Source organism: Nannospalax galili, unplaced genomic scaffold (assembly GCF_000622305.1).
Source record: "Nannospalax galili isolate Female #2095 unplaced genomic scaffold, S.galili_v1.0 scaffold644, whole genome shotgun sequence".
NCBI classification, from domain to species: Eukaryota; Metazoa; Chordata; class Mammalia; order Rodentia; family Spalacidae; genus Nannospalax; species Nannospalax galili.
In genome coordinates this window covers 549,945-571,162 of record NW_008351473.1, presented here as the reverse complement: position 1 = coordinate 571,162, position 21,218 = coordinate 549,945, and the positions used below count along the sequence as shown (strand labels likewise).

Below are 21,218 nucleotides of genomic sequence, written 5' to 3'. Positions count from 1 at the left end.
ACCCAACATGCTGCCTTGCCCGAGAGGGACCAAGAGCCTACAGGTAACCAACCCACCCATAGGCTGTTGGAAGGGCCTCTAAGGACCCTTTTGCATGGCTCTGCTTGGTTCCCCAGGCCCTGCATGGCCCCACCCCTAAAACCAGCTCTGTCTTGACTTCTTCATCCATCAACTGTGTCAAAGGCAAACTGTCCCCTGGTTGCATTGCTAGAAGCTGGGAGCCTAGCAGTGAACAGGACAGCTGAGGGGCCGCTTCCTAGAGGGAGTGACTATTGAGTGAGAAAAGGTAGCATCCATATAGAACAAATGGAATACTCCCCAGTGGTGCCAGGAGCTCAGGAGACTCCTAGGTAGGTGTGCCCAACCTGTGGCCTATGGGCCACATGTACCCTGGGATAGCTATGAATGAAGCCTAACACAAAATCAAAAACTATGGTGTGTGTGTGTGTGCATGCGTGTGTACATGTGTGCATGTACAGAGGCCAGAGGTTGATATTGGGTGTCTTCCTCAATTGCTTTCTACATTTTGTTTTCTTAGTTTTGTTTTTTTTTTGACACAAACCCTGGCTGGCTTGGGACTCACTATGTAGATCAGGCTAGCCTGGAACTCATAGAGATCTTCCTGCCTTTGCCTCCCAAGTGCTAGGATTAAAAGCATGCACCACCACACCTGGCATCCTTTTTTTTTTTTTTTTAAACAGTTTTTTTTTGGATTTACTCATTTTTAATGTGTATAAGTGTTTTGCCTATATGTTTGTAAATGAACCCATGCCATGCAATGCCTGTGGAGGCCATGAGAGCACTGGTGTTGGATCCCTTGGAACTGGAGTTACAGATCGTTGTTAGCTACCATGTAGGTGATGGGAACCGAACCTGGGTCCTCTCTAAGAGCTGCCTGTGCTCTTAACTGCTGCATCTCTCTAGCCCCAGGATTTTTTTATTTTTTAACCTCTGTGTTCAAGGCTAGCCTTGAACTTCCAGTCCTCTTACCTCAGTCTTCTGAGTGCTGGGCTCACAGGCCATGCCTGGCTGGACTCGGGGTTCCAGGTATAGGAATGACATGGCCTGAGTAAGCTGTTGCCATGTCCTTCCAAGGCCATGCTGTCTGATACCCCTGAAGGTGTCAGACTCACACCATTGCTGTGACTTTTGTGGAGCAATGTCATGATCAAATGGCCTTTGGGGAGGACCAAATGACAGGACCCAAAGAGGACTGTGCATCAGAGCAGAGGATCTCAGGAGTTTGAAGGCAACAGGCATTAAGAACTGCATGTGCTGGGCATGGTGACACACATCTTTAATCTCGGTACTTGGGAGACTGAGGCTGGATGAGCTCTGTGAGTTTGAGGCCAGTCTGGTCTACATAGTGAATTCTGGGCCAGCTGGGGCTACAGGGAAAGCCTGACTCAAAAGACAAAAAAAAAAAAAAAAAAAAAAAAAAAAAAAAAAGAAAAAAAAAAACAAAACTGTATAGGAGTGTTATCTTAGGAAGCAGAGGCTTGCCCATGGTCACCTGTAAGCTTTGGCCAGGGCAGGCTCAGACTACAAGTGACCATTCCTGCCCCAGCTTTTCTCTACTTTGACATTGTCCCACACACAGGACCCCAGCTGAACACCCTCTGCATGGTCCCCATCCTTGCCTGAGACTGCATGGCCAGTTCCCCAAGATGGCTGCTGTGTGGGAGAGTTGGGAGCCGCTCCCAGAGTTTCTTGTACTGCTGACACCCTGGCCAGGTGCCTGGCCTGAGGACACAGGTGAGAGAGACTATATCCCCTGTGCCTCACAGCCCCCTTCTGTCTGTCTAACTTCAGGACACTTTTCCTAAAGTTCTGCCCTGAGCCCCCTGCTGAGCCTGAGGACGAAGGTCTGGAACTCCGGTACCCTTCATCCTGCAGGGAGAGATGATTGACAGGATCGAGTACAACGTGGAGCATGCCGTGGATTACGTGGAGAGGGCTGTGTCTGACACCAAGAAGGCTGTCAAGTACCAGAGCAAGGCCCGCAGGGTCAGTGTTCAGCTCTGCCTGAGTTCATGCCCCATAGAGCCCCCAGACCACCGAACACTTCCCACCTGCCTCTGTGTCCTTTTCAGAAGCTCTGACCATTAGCCTTCACCTCCCCATCAGCAGTCCATTCCAGACATCACCTACCCCTAGTCCACACCTTCCAGACCTCAACCCTCATTTTACTGTTTGCTTGATTTTTTAAGTACTGGAAATGGAATCTAGGGTCTGGCATGTGCTAGGCAAGTGCTCTGCCACTGAGCCACACCCCCAGCCCCTCACTGGGGGAGTTTAGATAGGAACTTTACCACTGAGCCACGCCCCCAGCCCCTCACTGGGGGAGTTTAGATAGGAACTTTACCACTGAGCCACGCCCCCAGCCCCTCACTGGGGGAGTTTAGATAGGAACTTTACCACTGAGCCACGCCCCCAGCCCCTCACTGGGGGAGTTTAGATAGGAACTTTACCACTGAGCCACGCCCCCAGCCCCTCACTGGGGGAGTTTAGATAGGAACTTTACCACTGAGCCACGCCCCCAGCCCCTCACTGGGGGAGTTTAGATAGGAACTTTACCACTGAGGCACACCCCCAGCCATTCAATGGGGGAGTTTAGATAGGAACTTTACCACTGAGGCACACCCCCAGCCATTCAATGGGGGAGTTTAGATAGGAACTTTACCACTGAGGCACACCCCCAGCCATTCAATGGGGGAGTTTAGATAGGAACTTTACCACTGAGGCACACCCCCAGCCATTCAATGGGGGAGTTTAGATAGGAACTTTACCACTGAGGCACACCCCCAGCCATTCAATGGGGGAGTTTAGATAGGAACTTTACCACTGAGGCACACCCCCAGCCATTCAATGGGGGAGTTTAGATAGGAACTTTACCACTGAGGCACACCCCCAGCCATTCAATGGGGGAGTTTAGATAGGAACTTTACCACTGAGGCACACCCGAGCCACACCCCAGCCCCTCCCTGGGGGACTCTAGGCAGGTGCTCCACCACTGAGCCACCCCCCAGCCCCTCACTGGGGGAGTTTAGATAGGAACTTTACCACTGAGCCACACCCCAGCCCTTCACTGGGGGAGTTTAGATAGGAACTTTACCACTGAGCCACACCCCAGCCCTTCACTGGGGGAGTTTAGATAGGAACTTTACCACTGAGCCACACCCCAGCCCTTCACTGGGGGAGTTTAGATAGGAACTTTACCACTGAGCCACACCCCAGCCCTTCACTGGGGGAGTTTAGATAGGAACTTTACCACTGAGCCACACCCCAGCCCTTCACTGGGGGAGTTTAGATAGGAACTTTACCACTGAGCCACACCCCAGCCCTTCACTGGGGGAGTTTAGATAGGAACTTTACCACTGAGCCACACCCCCAGCCCCTCACTGGGGGATTCTAGGCAGGTGCTCTGCCCCATCTTCAGCCCCCATTCTTGTCCCTCCCTGGCCATCCCTCATGGCTCTGCCTTAGCTTGTCTTTCTGTCCCTATAGAAGAAGATCATGATCATCATCTGCTGTGTGATCCTGGGCATCGTCATTGCCTCCACCATTGGCGGCATCTTTGGATAGAAACCACCCCGCCCACCATTCCACTCTGGATGGGTCTCCCTGAGGAGGCCCCTGGCTGCTGCACCTGGCTGGGTTTCCCTCCCTACTCCTGCCTTCTGGCTGGGAGCCCTCTCCTCCCACACTGCTCCCCTCTCTGCCATGGGGCTCCCATTCCCACCCTGCCCTGAGCCGTGTCGTGTGCATGACCTTGTGACAGTGTGTGTCTGTACATGAGGCAGAGGGGAGCAGGGCCAGGAACAGCCAGAGGAGCTGAGGACAGATCAGTGTGGGAAAGACTCAGGCCCTGGCCAGGACTGCCTTTCTTTAAGTCTACCCTTCCCTGGGACTTGGGCTCCTTTCTGGACCCAAACCTTGCCCTCATCCACCCTGCCCTCTGGCCTCTCCAGCTCTCCCCACCATGCCCAGCTGCCTGGAGGGTGGGGACCAGCTGACCACATGGTGCTGCTTTTCGGGTTAGGGGAGTGGTGTCCCAAAGACAGCCCAGCACTGAGTCTCTGTTAGCTGACCACTGCCAGGGGGCTCAGGGTGCCTTGGCTGCTATGTCAGGAGCACCTTGTCTCCTACTCTGGGCAAAACCTGACATTGTCTCTGGCCCAAGGGCCAAGTCCCTGGGCTGGGCCTGAGCATGGTGACCTTCTGGAAAGTTTGGTGGTGCCATCTCCAGCCTTGCTCAGCGCTGGGGAGGTGAACAGGCTGCAGGCCTCTGCCCACAGTCTCTAACAGGCATGTTGAGTCTGTGGCTAAAGTTGCATGTTGGGGACACTGGTCCCTGGTCTCGTGATCTGGTAAGCCAGGCATCCCTGCAGTCTCACCCTACCCTCACTGTCTCCCACTGATGTGCCACATGGTGTCAGGTATCCAGGATGCAGTATTCAGCAGCCAGGAGGGGAGGGCCTCCTTACTTCCCTCCCCTGCCATCTTGGGGTTTCTCAGTCAGAAATGTGCCCCCCACCCCACCCCAGAACCCCTTTCTCATCCACAGGCAAGGAGTGTGCATGTGAGCGCATGCCATGGGGGTCGGGGCCGTGTCTGTATGCCCCACCTTCCTTCAGCTTGGCTCCTGCCCAATGACTGTCTGTGCTGCCTTCTCTCACGGCCACTTCCCTCCATCCCTTCACCAAAGGTCTTGGTACAACCAGCTGCCCATTTTGTGAGATTTTTATGTAGAATAAATATTTGTATCTGTAGTGAGCCTATTCTGGACTTCTTCTAAAAATATTTTTATTTTATGTGTATGAGCATTTGTGTGCATGTATGCAAATATGTGTATCAGATGCATGCCTGGTACCCATGGAGATACCCATGGAGACCAGAACAGATCATCAGATCCCCTGGAACTGGAGTTAAGGATAGTTATCCACCATGTGGTTGTTGGGAACCAAACCCAAGTCCTCTGAAAAAGCAGCCAGTGCTCAACGCCTGAGCCAACTCTCCAGCCCCTTGGACTTTTTTTTTAACTGTCTGTGGTGCACAGTGTGGGGACCGACATGTGGATTACTGAGGGGAAGAGGCTCAGAGACAGAGGATCTCGCCATCCCTGCAACACACAACATACACAGACCTTCAGTGACCTGTCTTGTCAGTGGCTTCTATCTAGGCTCTCTTGGGACAGGCTCAGAATCCTACCCTCACCTCAGGGGTAGGGGCCAGAGCTTTTCTCATCAAAGGCAGAGCTTCAGGTTTTTGAGACAGGGTCTTCCTATATCCCCAGCTGGCTATGTAGACCAGGCTGGCCTCAATCTCTGAGATCTGCCTGTCTCTGTTTCCCAAGTCCTGGGATTAAAGGCATGCACCACACCTGGCATCGCCCTCCCTGCCTCCCTTAATAAAAATCCTTGTGTGTGCACATGTACGCCTCTGTGGAGGTCAAAGGACAATCTTGGGTGTGGGTCCTCACCTTCCACCTTGTTTAAGTCAGGGTCTCTCATTCACTGTGTTAGGTGGCCCATGCGCATCTAGGACTCTCTGTCTTTGTTTCCTATTTAGCAGTAATCACGGGGGAATCACACAGACCTGCACTACTGAATCTGGCTTTACATAGGTACTAGGAATCTGAATTCAGGTCCTCAGGCTTGCACAGCAAGGGCTTTACCCCTGAGCCAGCTCCCCAGCCAACATCTGGGATCTGGCTGCTGGAGAGACACCATTCCAGGGTTAGGGCCTTGGGCCCTTCTGCCCTGCCATCCTGTGATGCCACATCCAGATGTAACCTTTCCTTTCTGAGGTCCACAGGACATAAACACCAGATCTCTCAAACTGGGAGACAGGCCATTGCCCACCCCAGAACAGGACCTGCACTTCTGGCCACCTGTGTGTCCAGACAGACCGAGGCCACCAAGCACTGAGCAGCATAACACCTCCCACCCAAGGCAAGGGACATGGAATGGCAGAAGCCCAAAGCACTGAGAACCACAAAAACACCACTACGCAGAGCTGATGTATTATATGACATCATGACATGTACCCTGATTCACTGTGCCCCTTGCAGGTCACAAGAATCCTTTTGTCCATTTCTGGTCTTCAGGCCCAGTTCCTGCCTAGGAGCCATGCAGTGTCAACAACAAAGGGACCTGAGATACTAGGCTGATGTCAGAGCCAGGGTACACAAGACTTACTCAGAAAGTGATTTAATGCACTTAGAACAAAAATAAAACATCATTAGAAATATTTTTTTCTTTTTGTGTTTTAAGACAGGTTTTTGGTGTTTAGCTCAGGCTAGCCTTTTAGTCTTCCTGCCTCAGTATTCGGGTGGGTGTTTGGATAAGAGGGGTGGGCAGACCACCCAGCTCCCTGGAACTCTTTTAGTGAAGGAAATACTTAGAGAACTTTGCAAATTCTCTAAAGTGCTATGTTGTCAGCTGTTAAAGTAAGCAGTTCATCTAGAAAATTCCCCAGAGGCAGGTCCTGGGCTGGCTGGCCCAGCTCCCAACCACACAAGTGGCAGGACTGTCCGACACTGGATTGGATGCAGATGTAGGGGCCCCCAGGGTCTCTGGGGGGTGGGGGGGAGATGTGGGGGGGGCCAGTCTAGAAAATTCCCCAGAGGCAGGTCCTGGGCTGGCTGGCCCAGCTCCCAACCACACAAGTGGCAGGACTGTCCGACACTGGATTGGATGCAGATGTAGGTGCCCCAGGGTTCTCTGGTGGATGGGATGCAGATGTGGGGAGGCCCAGGCTCTCCACTGGATTAGGCATGCACTCTTCAGAAGCGGGGCTTGCGCTTGCGGCCGGTGTACTGGGTGTCAGGTCTGACCTCCCTACAGAGGCAGGCAGAAGAGTCGCAGGAGGAACAGTGAGTCAGTCCTTGGTGCCCCACCACCCTCTGCTCCCACCACCCATGCCCAGACAGGTACTCACTTGCCCTGGCGCCTACGCCGTGCCTTTTTCTCTAACACCCACTCCCGGCTCTTCTTCATCAGGCCCCGCCGTGCCATCTTGTGTGGAGCCCTGGCCAGAGACAGCTGTGAGCTGGTGGCTAAGCTGCACAGGGGGCTGCTCTGCTGTCCCATCTTTTCAGTTTTCCCTCTCCCCTTCTCTAAGTTCCCACCCTAGACACTCCTTCCCAATAACAGCCCTGGGACCAGAGCTCTGGCTTGGCAGAGCTGAGAGGTGTAGCCTCTACCCCTTCAGGCATCACCAGGTCCATCAACTGCCCATGGGGTGATGCCACACAAGAGTAACACAAGGGCCTGGTAGTGGCTGAAAATTACTGCACCCTGTATGGTGCTGCCACTTAAAGGCTTCATGTGGTTTGGGGTTCAGTGTCCTAGTAGAGGCCAGCACCACTCCCCTCCAGCCTCCATTAGTGTCTGAGGCAGGAAAACAAGGCTGCCCACTCATGGCAGTCCTGACAATGATCCTCAAGGGCTGATCTTGGCTTCTAGCCCTGGCTGAGGAGGAAAGTGGTCCCACAGCCCAATGGGAGAGAGGCCCTGCAGAGAGGGAGCCTATCCCCCAAAACCACATTCCCACTGGCCACTGGGATGGATGTTCCAGCCTAGTCTGAGCCTTGTAGAACCAGGGGCCCAAGAGCTACATCTATGGAAGATGCTTGTACAGTCGCTCAGGCCACCAGGAAAAGAGGCAGGCCCCATGAGGCCTGAGGGAAGGCGTGGGCGGAAGGGGACAGTCAGTCCATGTAGGTCTGGAAGCGGCAAGGAGTCTGTTCTTCCTCCAGTGACCACAGGAATCAGTGACTTTAGTTTAGCAGCACAGTGACACACCACCATGCAAACAGAAGACAGGGAAGAAACAAGGGCAAAAGGGGACTGAGTGGAGTGAGGAAGGGAAGAAGGAGGGCCAGGTTAGCCCAAAAGAACGGGGATAGGGCAGAGCATCCAGTGTGGGGCTGGCAACCATTCCACACAGGAGCCCGGGAGGCCAAGCACAGTCAGAGGCTACTGAAAACTCAAAAGAGCCAAAGATCGTGTGGGGACACAGTGGGGCAGAGTGTAAATGGGGACAAAATGCAAGTCACTGAAAGGAGGGAAAAAGGCATCGAATGAAGGAGCAGGGCAAACCGGGCAGTGGCCACAGGTGTTAGGGGAGGCACAGTGCCCCCACACTGCTGTAGGGGGAGGATGTGAGTGCGAGGATGGAGGCATGGCAGCAGGACGGGGTTGGGAGTGCAGAGTTGAAAACTAGAGAAGGAAGGCACAGAGCCCAGGGCCAGATGAGGGAAGGTGAACCCTTATCAAACTTGCCCATTTGTTTTCTTGCCAGTACTGGCATTGAACTGAGTCTCAACATGTAGCCCAGGCAGGCCTTGAAATCCTCCTGCCTCAACTTCCTGAGTGCTGAGATGACAGACATGTGCCGGACATGAGATGGCAGCCAAAAACTTTTGTTAGATAGCCCAAGCTAGCCTAGAACTCATGATTCTCCTCCCCACCTACAGAACATTGGGATTATAAGCCTGGGTCATGCCTGGCTGCCACTCCCCTTTTAAACAGATTTAAGTGGGGATGGGGGGCAAGGAGATGGGGAGTCCAACAAGTAAGAAGAATGTGTGAGAACTCTGGAGGGACACCTGCCATGTAAGAAGGAAATAAAAACAGAACAGGAGGGTAAAGGTGCTTGCTGCACAAGCCTGGTGACCTAAGTTTGAGCCCCAGAACTCACATGAAGGTGGAAGTAGAGAACTGTTTCCCCAAAGTTGTCTTCTGACTTCCATAGGTACATCATGGCACACATCCCCAATAATATTTTAAATTAAATCATATGGGCCACAGGTTTTAGATGTTCAGGATACTTTAGGGGAAAATGGGCTGAGAACAAGTAAGTTTGGAGGGCCTGCCAGTGGGAGGATCCTGTGCCATCCTGACTCAGGCCTCCCGACCCCTTGGCCCTCTAGCCCTTTCTTAGCTTCTCCACCCATTCCCCAGGGAGCCTTAGGGACTCTTCTAATGTTTCCAGAGGACCTCTTTGTAGAGGTCCCTTGCCCTGCCACCATAGCCACCTGCCCTGTGCTTTCTGTAAGCAGGGGTATGTTGACCAGACTGAGTATGTGTGCTCTGTCTCTGAGGAGCTGTGCATGTGAGGAGAGCGACTCCAGAGAGTAGAGATGGGGATGCAGGAGAGCGCAGGGAGGAATACAGGAGCCAGGAAGGGCTGGGCTCCAGGATGTAACTGAGGGTGGCCCAGGGGGGCAGGAGCATACCAAGTGTGGGAAAGGGTGTGTGCAGGCTCACACAGAGGCCCAAGGTGGCATGGGTACCCCAGCACCCAGGCCGAGGCAGGAGCAACACAGTCTAAGAGAGGCATCAAGATGTAACACCACCTCATGCCATGTCTGCTTCTAACCCAAGGCTCAGATGAAAGCTGAAAGAATGTGCCCAACCCTACGCACCTTACCTCTCATTAGTGAATGTGGACTCAGTGGCCTGGTGTGCATCCTGACTTTCAGTCAGCCCCTGTAAGAATCAAAGTGCTCAGAAGTCATCCTGGAGCTCACTGCCCACCCGCCCCACCCAGAACCCTGTGCACCCAGGCTGAAGCCCCTCTACAAGGCACAAGGGCCAGGCTACAAGGCATTGGCGTTCCGTCCTTGGACTTGCAGAAGTCTTTGATAACTGTGCAGTGGGAGTGGGGTTGGGGAACCTTGACCACCATGGCCCTCCTAGCATGCTCTTCTGTTGGGAAGATGAGACACAGCCTACAAGCCTAGTTCCCTTACCTTTGGCAGGAAGGTTGAAGGCCCTGAAAACAGACAGAGGTAGAACCTGAAAGAAGATAGGGCAATATGAAGCCCAGCTCACAATGCTGGGGGTAGATGAGTCCTGGCCCTGACCTACCACCCAGCATTCCTCTGTCCACTTAACCACCTGAAAAGGTAACAAAGCCGGGGGAGCTCTTGGGCCCAGCACTCACTTTGTGTGTAAGTGTACGCGCGTGTACACGTGTGTATATATATGTGGAAGCCAGAGGTCAACCGCAGCTGTTGCTCCTCAGGACACTGTCCATCTCATTTATTGACAGGGTCTCTCACTGGCCATCTAGGCTAAGGTGGCTAGCCAGCTAGCCCCAGGAATCCACCTGTCTCTGCCTTGCTGGTAATAGGATTATAAGCAGGAGCTACCATGTCTGTCTTTTGGGTTTTTGGTTGTTGGTATTTTTTTCTGATTTCCCAGGCCGGCCTCAAATTCAGAGATCCACCTAACTCTGCCTCTGCTTCCTGAGTGCTGGGATTAAAGGTGTGCACCACCATGCCTGGCTTTTTAAAAAAAAATTTTTATTATTTTTATTTTATGTGTATGAGTGTATTGATTGCCTGCATGTATGTATGTGTACCTGTGTCATGCAATGCCCACAGAGGTCAGAAGACTGGAACTGGAGTTACAGATGGTTGTTGGCCACCATGTGGGTGTTGGGAATCAAACCCAGGTCCTCTGCAAAAACAGCCAGTACTCTTAACTGCTGAGCCATCTCTCCAGTCCCTGTGTGGCTTTTTTATGCAGGTTCTGGGGATCAAACTCAGGTCCTCTTATTTGCACAGCAAGCCCCTTACCCATTGAGCCACCTCCCCACCCCAGCACTTACTTCTTTGCTTTGGCACTATTGGGGAAGTCCACCACCACACCCCCTGTGAAGCCAGCCCTCGTGGCCTGGGTGGTGATTAGCTCCAACTGAGGAGGGGAGGGGAGGGGAGGGGAGGAGAGGGGAGGAGAAGGGAGGGGAAGGGAGCAGGTGTCAGCAAGAGGGCACAAGGTACCCCAGCTCTAGCCCGTGGGAATCTAATGAACTTTCTAGCAGGATCTTTCTAGTCAGGAGGCCCTAAAAGCAGCAGGGAGAAAACAGGCTATCACATCTCAGCTTGGGTAGGGGAGTGACAGAACAAAGCAATCCTGTAAGCCCAGGGACTCATCTCCCCACTCCAACCTCTGGAAATGAATGGCCTCCAGCTGGATCAGCCCGAATCCTATTATGCATCAAGGACAGCAGGCCACTGGGATTTCCTAATCCCTAAGTCACACCCCACAGACCAGGACTACTGTGTCCTCCTGCCTGCCCACCACTTATCTGTCAGGTTATGGAAACAGTGACCTCAAACATCACATTCTCTGTGACACCACAGGATCTGTTTTGTGTTTTTTTTCCCTCAGTGTTGGGGATGCAGGCCAGGTCCTCATGCATACTAGACAAGCCCTCCACCACTCAGCCGCATCTCAACCACAAACACGCCAACCTCCCTACACACTGCTCCTCTCAGAGGTGCCATACAGGCCCACAGGACCCTCACTAGGGTGCTCCTCCCCTCTTTTCCACCAGTCCGCATGAGGTTCCTTGATCTGTGAGGGTGGCTGTTCTGGCCCTGCCCTCCTGCTGCCTGCTCACCTGCTCCGAGTTCTCAGGGTATAGCTGCAGGACAGCTCGGGCCCCTCGGACCTGTAAGCAAGAGAAATGTCACAACCACACCAAAGCTCCATGGGACCAAAACTCCACCTCTCAAGTGTTAGGATTTAAGGCTGTCTATCACCACCTCCAGCCAAGCCTGAACAGGGGAAACCCCAAGAAGGTCCCACCATGCTATCTAAGCAGCCTTCCTATCACCAGACCTCTCAACTTCATCACTCAACCTGAAGGGCAGTGAATGGCAGGCAACCAGCCCTGTGGGGAAAGAAGAACTCATACTCACAAGAACAGCGTACAGGGAAGAAAAGAAGCGGTACAGACGTTTGGCAGGGATGTCTGACTTTTTGTTTGCATTGCAGAGCCACTGCACAGCAGAGATGCTGCAAAGGAAGGGGCCAGTCAGGAGGGATGGACGTCTGTGATCCCCACGGGTTCTGGTTCCTCCAAGGGGCGGGGCCTGCTGCGGAGAATTGACTGTGGAGAGTTAGCCCTGGAAGGAGGGACTTGTGGCACCATCTTGGAACAGGAGCCACCAAGCCACCAGGAACGCTCAAGGACAGAATGGCCTGGCATTTATAGTTCTGGGGTGAGACCACTGGCCCGAGGCGTGGGCGAAAGCTAGCAGTGACTATGGGCGTGCCACAGGAGCAGTCTGCTATGGCGGGCTCTGAGCCACGGTGCAGAGCTATGCAGCATGAAACTGAGCAGCACAGAGCTAGGCACTGGGTGCTCATTTCTTTGTAAACCCCCTCCACAATAATAATAAATGCATGTAAAGATATGTTATATGGTTTGCCTGATAGCGCAAGAGACCCAGAGAGAACTCTGGCAACAATGTCCAAAGGAAGGGGCCCAGTGGGGAGGATCTGATGTCCTCCCTAACTGGCATCTCTGTCTCTTCAGGACTCTGCCATCATCCACAATGATCTGCTGTCCATAGCTACCACCTGGCAGAGGGCTGGTCCACTCTCGGTCACTTCTTTTATTTTTTTAATTTCTTATTTTTATTTTATATGTATGAGTGATTTACCTGCATATAGGTAAGTGTACCACCTGTGTGCAATGCCTGCAAAGACCAGAAGTGGGCATCAGATTCCCTGGAACTGGAGTCATGGACAGTTATAAGCTGCCATGTGGGTGCTGGGAACTGAACCTGAGTCTTCTGCAAGGGCAGCCAGTGCTCCAAACCACTAAGTCATCTCTCCAGTCACTAAGCCCTTCTCAGTCACTTCTTTACAGCACAGGACCAATCAGGGCAACATTCACTTGCTTCACTCATCCCAGGAAAACATCTCAATCTGTGTCTACACAGTCCACCAACACCTTCATCCCCTTCCATCAAAGGCAACCCTCTACACAGCACTTAGGCAGCCACCTATCCACCCTTTTGCATTACTTCTTTCTGTTGTATCCATTAAGGCTTTTCGGATCTCTGGATCCTAAACTTTTGGCAGTTCCCACATCCTTGCTTCAGGTCAACCCTTCACCATTTCAGTTCACAACCTGCCATTGAACCTCACTGGCCTGGCATGACCAAGGCCTCTGACTAATCTTTACGACACAAAACAAAACAAACACTTCAGATTCCTTTCTTTTTTTGAGACAGGTGTCTCTGTAGCCCCAGCTGGCCTGGAACTTGCTATACAGACCAGGCTGGCCTCAATTTCACAGAGATCCGCCTGCCTCTGCCTCCTGAGTGTTGTGATTAAAGGTGTGTACCACCATGCCTGGTCCTCCCTCCCTTCTGCCTTCCTTCTTTCCTTCCTTCCTTCCCTCCTTCCTCTTTTCTTCTTTCTTACTTTGAGGTAAGGTCTCATGTAACCCAGGCTAGTCTCAAACACATATGCAGAGGATAACCTTGAACTTCTGATCCTGCCTCTATTTCCTGAGTGTTGGGATTACAAGTATGTAACACTTATACCCCACCCACCCACCTTTTTTTTTTTGTCTTATTGCACCTGGGTCTCCCTGTTGCCCCAGCTGGCCTGGAACTTGCTATGTAGACCAGGCTGGTCTTGAACTCACAGAGATCTGCCTACTTCTGCCTCCTGAGTGCTGGGATTAAAGGCCGGCACCACCAAGCGCAGCATATTTCTCTCCTTTTAAAATAAAACTTATTTAGTTTCGTTTTATGTCTATGAGTACTTTGCCTATATGTATGCAAGTGCATAACCCACATTCAATGCCTGTGGAAGCCAGAAGAACTAGAAGTGGAGCTACAGACAGTTGTGAGTCACCATGTAGGTGCTGGGACCTGAACCTGGGTCCTCTTCTAAACCTATCTTTAGCCATGCCTGGCTGTAAAAAATTTTTTTGTAAAAGATAGGCTAAGCTGGGCGTGGTGGTACATGCCTTTAATCTCAGCACTTGGGAGACAAGAGGCAGGCGTATCTCTGTGAGTTCAAGGCCAGCCTGGTCTACATAGTGAGTTCCAGGACAGCTGGGGCTACAGGGAGGCCCTGTCTCAAAAAGACCAAAAAAAAAAAAAAAAGATTTTTTTTTTTAAATTACATTTATTTTGTGTATATGTGTATGCCATGACATACATGTGGTCAGACCATGTGAGTGCCATAGTGGGTATACACTTATGGGAATCAGTTCCTTCCACCATGTGGGTCTTGGGGAATTTGAACTTAGCATTAGTGGCAATCACCTTCACCTGGTAAGCAGTCTTGCCCACCTAAAACTTCATATTTCTAACGCAATTTCAGTAATCCAAAACTTGCTATTAAAGTACTGTGTTCAAAATTTAACCCTAACAACCAAGAAATAACTCTGAAGTCAATAAAAAGATGAATGCAGTTCCAGACATTCTCCACTAAGGCTGTTTGAAATGAGGAAAAACAGCATGGCTGCTGGGGCACAGAGAACAGCTTCCTAGAGGCTCACTGACCACTCCAGCCTACCCCACCACACACAACGCAGACAGAGAAACCACATCAGGAGTAGCTGAATCTGGCAAGATGATCACAGGAGTATACTTTAGAAATTAAAACAAATAAAACAGGGGACTGGAGAGATGGCTCAGCAGTTAAGAACACTGCTCTTGCAGAGCTGACCCGGGTTTGGTTCCCAGCACCCACATGGCAGCTGACAACTATCCATAACTCCATTCCAGGGAATCCAACATCCTCTTCTGGCCTCCATAAGCACTGCAGGCAGGTGGTGCACTTACATACATGCAGGCATAGTTGGAAAAGTCCTTGCCTGGCAAGCATGAAGACTTAAGATCTTAGAACTCATTTTAAAAAACGTGGGGCGGGGACTGAAGAGACGGCTCCGCGGTTAAGAACACTGGTTGTTCTTGCAGAAGACCCAGGTTTGAATCCCAGCAGCTAACAACTGTCAGTAACTCCAGTCCCAGGGGATCCAATAGCCTCTTCTGACCTCCAAGGGCATTGCACAACACGGGTGCACTCACCTACATGCAGGCAATACACACATACACATAAAATAAAAATAATAAATAAAATTTTTTTAAAAAGTAGGGCATGATGAAGCACACCTTTAATTCTGGTACTGCAAAGGCCAGCCAGGGCTACACACAGTGAGACCCTGTCAAAAAAACAAAGAACCAGGCTCAGAGTGCCTAGCAATAGGAAACTGGAGGCAGCTAGGCAGATCACCAGAAGCTCATGGGCCAGCTAGCCTGGCCTATGAGGCAAAGTTCCACCAATGAGACCTGGTCTCAAACAAAAAGTGTAGGTTATCCAAAGATTGACACCCAAAGTTGTTTTCTGTCTACACATGTAGATCCACACACATGAGAATGTGCATATACACATACAACTATTTTTGATCTTTCTCTGATCCTATAAATCTGAAAATCTTAGAATATGTACCTGTTTAATTAAACTTATTTATGGTGTGTGTGCATACACATGTGCACAGTGGCACGAGTATAGAGGTCAGAGAATAATTTTCAAGAATCCACTCTCTCCCTCCACTGTGTGGACATAAAACTCAAGCTGTAAGGCTTGGCAAGTACCTCCAAACACCAAACCCAGAACATGTGTATTTTTCAGGACCCTTGTGACTGCTACACAGCCAGGCTCAGGAAGCACTGGCCCACAGAAGGAAGTGAAGAGCCTCACCTGATGCAGCCATCAAAGGAGCCTGGTCTGAAAGGGATGCCCTGGCCCATGTCCCCAAGGAGCAGGTCTCCCTCTGTGTCTCGGTCCAAGGCGGCATCTACATTGGAGAAAGGGATGGGAGGCAATAATGTGAGGGCAGCTGCTCCAGACAGGTGCGGGTCCAGCAACTGGGGCTGATAGGGGAACGCCCCAGATGTGGGGTTAGCCCAGGCTATAACATGATTCCGTCTTAAACAAAAATCCAGTACAGCTGTTCCATGCTCATGAGGAAAGCACGCTGGTGCAGAACAGGGCATACTTACCAAGCATAGCAGTGCTGATGTCGATGCCCACCCAGTAGTGCCCCTCATCAGAGATGTAATCTCCACTCAATCCAGAACCACAGCTGGAAGACACCATTGACAGGGGCTCACAGTGCTGAGGGGCAAAGACAATGTACCCCCACCTAGATAACCTAACCTGGAGCCCCAGGACCTCACCCAATATCCAAGAGATAGCAAGGCTGATTCTCTGGCAAACAAAGGAGCTCCAGGGCTCGCTCAGTCATCTTGGTCTGAATGTCAATCATCCGTGAGCTGGGAAGGTAGAAAAACACAGAGATTGGTAAAGAGGTTCTGGGTCAGCATTACTCCTAGACCAAAAGAGTCAGGAGAATAAAAAAAAAGGAACACCAGCCAGAGGTACTTTTTGTTGTTGTTATGTTTTTTGTTTTGCCGAGACAGGGTCTCACTATGCAGCTCTGGCTGGTCTGGAACTCACTACACAGACCAAGCTGACCTCAAACTCAAGAGATCCACCTGCTTCTGCCTCTGCCTCCTGAGTGTTGGGATTAAAGGCATGCACCACCATGCCTGGTCCAGCAACTTTTTAAAAAAAGAATTATTTTCTTTTTATTTGCGTGCGTGTGTATGTGTGCTCACGTGCAGGAGTCTTTGGAACTCAAGTAACAGGCAGTTGGGAGCCACCTGATGTGAGTGATGGGAACCTAACTTGGGCCCTCTGAAGGGATAGCAAGTGCTCTCAGCTGCTGAGCCATCTTTCCAGCACCTCCCCTCCGACCTCCCCTGCCTTTTAAAAAATATTTAATTTTTACTTTCTGAACATTTTAAACTTGTACCCCTAAATTGAAATCAACAAACTCAAATGCACTCATCTAACATGGTCCTATAATGGGCAAGCCCATATACAATCCCAAGACTCAGGAGGCTGAGGCAGGATTGAGAGTCTGAGTCCAGCCTGGGCTACACAGCAAGACCCTGCCTATCTCAAAACAACATCAACAAAGTGGTACCCCAAGTCCACATCACACAGTAGCAGGTCATTTGATTGTGACACAAATTGCAAGCACACCAGCTGCAAAACTGATATAAAAAGAGAAGGCACTCAGCTCATGATCACCAGGCAAATATTTTATAATGCCATTGGGTTTTCATGCTTTATTCCTTAGGAACATATTCTCTCAAAAGAATTATCTGCCATATTTGCTGTCATATATAATAACCAACAGTGAGCATCAAGGATGTTGTTCAGTGGTAAGAGAGCACTTGCCTAATGTGCACTGGGCCTGGGTTCAATCCTCACTATACAACAAAAAGGTCATACTTAGGTAGTATTTAGTAGTAAAGAGTGTGTGCCTAGTATGCTTTGGGCCCAGAGTCCCATCTGCAGCATCAGAAAACCAACAAAAACAAAAAATTCCAATAACGTTGATGTCCATAAGAAATGTCTGTCTTGCTCTCTTCTTCTCTCTCTTTTTTTTTTTTTTGTTCTCTCTTTTTTGAGACAAGGTACGTAGCTTTGGCTGGCCTCAAACTCAGAGATCTGCCTGCCTCTACCTCCCAAGTACCGGGATTAAATGTGTGCACCACCACCCCTAGTAAAGCCTCATGGTTCTCAAGTAGCCACGGTTAAAAAGAAATAGAAGCATAGAGCCTAGTAGTGCATGTCTATGATGTCTGTGCTCAGAAGGCTGAGGCAGAAGGATCACTGTGAGTTTCAGGACAGCTCAGGGATCATTGCATAACCTTATCTCAAAAAAAAAAAAAAAAAGGCTAAAGCGATGGGGGCGTGGCTCAGCGGTAGAGCACTCGCCTAGGAGTCTCAATGAGGGGCTGGGGGCGTAGCTCCGCGGTATTTGCTCATTGCCTACATTGCCATATGTTCAAAACAAGTTGGCGCATTTCAGTTTGTAAACCACCTAGTGCAAACTGGAGATGGATACACTCACACTGGTACACAGGTATCAAGGCCTCACCCTCCATGGGTTCGCTTTGCCAGTGGCAGAAACAGCATCGACCCAAGTCCCTCCTATTCCCCACTCCCAAATTCTACATGCTTTCTAAGCGACGCCCGCAATCAGGGCCACTTGCGTATTCCGATTCCCGATGCCGCGTAATAGCCAGGTTCTCCTCACTTGCGAACGTATTTCCGGGCTTCATTCTGATCATAAAACTGTCGGGAAGAGAAAGACATGGAAGATGGAGGGAAGAATCCACACGCAGTCATTCTAGAAGACAAAGGCTTTCAGGGCTCTCACCAGCTCTGGCGGTCCGCTGTGTTCCGGTCTCCGGCCGCGAGACGCCATTTCTAGGACCCAACCGCACGCTGGAGCAGGCGGGTGCGAGCGGACGGTTTGACGTCATCAATCTGCGGACGCCAAGTAGAATGCAAACTCTAAACTTTTCCCTGCCTTCCTTCTTACTTGATTGGCCATAGGGCAGCCGCGGCGCGCACTATCCGCCGCTCCCATTGGCCAGCCCACCGCCGCCCTGCCCCCGCTCAAAATGGCGGCCGCGTGCGGCCCATGGCGGCCGCTATTACATGTCTGGTGGTTCCAGCGAGCCTGGGGACTGCCACTGAGTTTCGCCGCGGGCTTGGGCCGGCGATCCAGTACTCACGCCCGGAGTGACGGCCTGTACTCCAGCACTGCCCTCTATGAGCTGCTGGGCGTCCCCTCCACGGCCACGCAAGCGCAGATCAAAGCGGCATACTACCGGCAGAGCTTCCTCTACCATCCGGATCGCAACTCCGGGAGCGCCGAGGCCGCCGAGCGCTTCACGCGCATCTCCGAAGCGTACCTGATCCTGGGCAGCACCACCCTGCGTCGCAAATATGACCGAGGTCTGCTCAGCGACCAGGACCTGCGCGGACCTGGTGTCCGGCCGTCGAGAACACCCGCGCCTGACCCGGCTCCTCCCCGCCCTCCTCCCTCCACCGCTCGGGCTCGCGCTGGCGACCCTCGTCGCACCATGTTCGACTTTGACGCCTTCTACCAGGCGCACTACGGAGAACAGCTAGAGAGAGAGCGGCGTCTCCGGGCCCGCAGGGAGGCCCTTCGCAAAAAGCAGGAGGACCAGGCCAAGAGGAGACTCGGATGGGATGAGACTCGAGACGTCACATTCCTTATCATTTTTTCTCTCATCTTCATCTTCATCGGCTTTCGTGTTTAATCGGTGGAGGGAAGGGAGAGGACCACAAGAAACTTGCACTTCTGTTCCTTTGCACCTTGGTCTAGGAGTGAATTGACTGCTTCTCCCTGGGTCCCCTTGACCTTTCTGGTACCCATCTAGCCTGGCAGGTGACCTACACACCCCTCCCTATGGAACAGTACCCGGGATGAAAACCAGAAACATTGCTTGCCAGAGTCCCCTGGGGGCCTGCTTCTTTCTAGAAGTTGTCTCCCAGATGTCAGCTTCCAGGACACTTGCTCTGCTTTTATCCCGAAGCCCTGAGCAAGATCTGTCTGCCCCCACTGCCTCACGGTGGTACCATTGGGGCGCTCCCTCTGTAACCTTTAGATCGTGCAATATGACCTGTTGTCAGCTGCCAAAAGAATGATTGTTGGGGCTTGTATGAAATGTGTCTTTTTTATGTTCCCCCAAACCCCGGGTATGATCAAGGATCCGAAGGTGGTCAGCAAAGGCTAAGGAGGTAACTCAGTGGTTCAGTGTTAGCTTGCAAAGGGACTGGGTTCAATCCCCAGCATCCATCCTTATGGCAAAAAAAAAAATGTTACTGAAAGCTTGCCATTTTTCTCGGGATTTGGCCCACACCATTTTTGTCAGGTGGGCATGGGAAGACAAAGCCATTTAGCTGAGGAGTGTTCCTTTGTATTTATCTAGTAGATGGCCTTGGAGGAAGACACTGTGGAAATAACAGAAAACTAAAGAATTTGCTCTCTTGAGGCCTCACTCTTTATTACCAATAATTCTACTCTATTGGTTATGTAGCATTATGCTACAGGGCAAGTTCAGCTTGGGACAGTGTACCTGTTGCTTGGTCATTCCGATACTAGGCAGCTCCATTGCCAGCCTCACAGCCTGTCCCCTCTCAGGAGTAGACTTGGAGCTTGAGACCCTGGGTATAGCCACAGTATTGGACATGGGACACAAGTCCAATGTTTGGTCAGGGTACAGACTGGAAATCTGGGATGTGGTCCATTCCTGTAATTCCAGTACCAGGAAGACTTAGGCAAGAGGGCTGTGATTTCAAAGCCAATGTAGGCCACAGAGCAAGACCCAGGCTTTTATTTATTTATTTGTTTGTTTATTTTGGTCTTTTAAAAATTTTTTATTTATTATTTTTATTTTATGTGTATTCATGTATTGCCTGCATGTAGGTAAGTACACCCGTGTCATGCAGTACCCTCAGAGGTCAGAAGAGGATGTCGGATCCTCAGGGACTGGTCTTAACAGACAGTTGTTAGCTGCCATGTGGGTGCTGGGATTCGAACCCAGGTCTTCTACAAGAACAACCAGTGTTCTTAACTGCTGAGCCATCTCTCCAGCCCCTATTTTGGTTTTTTTGAGACAGAGTCTCCCTGTAGCCCCAGCTGACCTGGAACTTGCTATGTGGACCAGGCTGGCCTTGAACTCACAGAGATCCACCTGCCTCTGCCTCCCAAGTGCTGGGATTAAAGGCATGGGCCACCATGCCCTGCGAGACCCAGGCTTTTAAAAAAAAAAAAGATAACAACTGGGCTCTTTATTCAGTGCTAAGGATTGTAATGGGTTTGGGGTGGGGGGGTTGTCATTTTGTTGTTGATTTTTTTTGTGGTGGTGATGGTTGTTCTTGGGTGGTTTTTTGTTTTGTTTTGTTTTGTTGGTTTTGTTTTTTTCTGACAGGGTCTTCCCCAGCTGGCCTGGCACTCACTATGTAGAACAGACTGACCTCGAGCTCACAGAATATCTGCCTCTGCCTGGAATTAAAGGTGTGTGCCACCATGCCCAGCCCATTGATTTAAGAATTTTATACAATGTATTTGGTATTTGATCATAGTCAGACCCCATCTCCCTGTGTGAGCCTTTTTTTTCTTTCTTTTTTATGAATATGAGTATTTTGCCTCCATGTATGTGTTAAGGTTCAGATAGCCCCACCCTCTCACCAACAGGGCCTCAGGGACTTCATAAGCCCTTGAGAAAAGGGAACCAAGATGATAAGCACCCTGGTCTTTGAAGTCTAGAGAAGCAGGCCAACACAGCAGGCTTCCCCTTTGATCTCTAAAGAGGACAGGTTTTAACAGTCCCGCTCTCCCCTCCCCCCCCAACTTTAAAAAAACTATATCTTCCCACCTTCTGCACCCCCCAGAAGCCTCCCCCTTAAAAAGGACCCAGGACAGACATTTTCCCTGCACAGAAAGGAATCTGTCCCACCATGTGTTCCTTTGCTAATAAACTTTATTCCGTGTCC

General features: G+C 51.0%; 3 protein-coding genes and 1 non-coding gene across 7 annotated transcripts in view; 2 read left to right on the top strand and 2 right to left on the bottom strand.

The window, feature by feature from the left end:
• Stx1a (syntaxin 1A) overlaps positions 1-4,781 on the top strand; it is a 29,776-nt gene extending 24,995 nt beyond the window's left edge. The window contains exons 9-10 of one of the 2 annotated variants that reach the window (XR_003846284.1): positions 1,813-2,007; positions 3,508-3,545. Coding sequence is in view for 1 of the 2 variants with exons in the window: in XM_008848387.3 (XP_008846609.1) it covers positions 1,897-2,007; positions 3,508-3,585 (189 nt within the window). In the remaining variant the exon portion in view is untranslated. Of the gene's footprint in view, positions 1-1,812; positions 2,008-3,507 lie in introns of both variants that reach the window. The other variant, XM_008848387.3, reaches the window with a different exon arrangement.
• A 1,835-nt stretch (positions 4,782-6,616) lies between these two features.
• Positions 6,617-18,720, bottom strand: Bud23 (BUD23 rRNA methyltransferase and ribosome maturation factor). 3 transcript variants are annotated; one of them, XM_029553675.1, is made up of 13 exons: positions 18,608-18,720; positions 18,067-18,176; positions 17,944-17,981; positions 16,010-16,105; positions 15,833-15,915; positions 15,531-15,627; positions 11,720-11,816; positions 11,419-11,469; positions 10,624-10,709; positions 9,761-9,806; positions 9,439-9,497; positions 6,943-7,032; positions 6,617-6,842 (listed from the first exon to the last, which is right to left on the bottom strand). In XM_029553675.1, exons 2-13 carry the CDS (start codon positions 18,112-18,114, stop codon positions 6,788-6,790), a joined length of 846 nt encoding a protein of 281 aa, XP_029409535.1. In that variant the 5' UTR covers positions 18,115-18,176; positions 18,608-18,720; the 3' UTR covers positions 6,617-6,787. The 3 variants fall into 3 exon arrangements, with proteins under 3 accessions (XP_029409535.1, XP_008846607.1, XP_017657505.1); XM_008848385.3 differs by lacking the exons at positions 17,944-17,981; positions 18,067-18,176; positions 18,608-18,720 and adding an exon at positions 17,785-17,922; XM_017802016.2 differs by lacking the exons at positions 17,944-17,981; positions 18,067-18,176; positions 18,608-18,720 and adding an exon at positions 17,866-17,901.
• Positions 7,389-7,517, bottom strand: LOC115066834. Its single transcript, XR_003846285.1, has one exon.
• Positions 18,277-19,721, top strand: Dnajc30 (DnaJ heat shock protein family (Hsp40) member C30). Its single transcript, XM_008848386.3, has one exon. It carries the CDS (start codon positions 18,314-18,316, stop codon positions 18,977-18,979), a length of 666 nt encoding a protein of 221 aa, XP_008846608.1. The 5' UTR covers positions 18,277-18,313; the 3' UTR covers positions 18,980-19,721.
• The last annotated feature ends 1,497 nt before the right edge of the window (positions 19,722-21,218 follow it).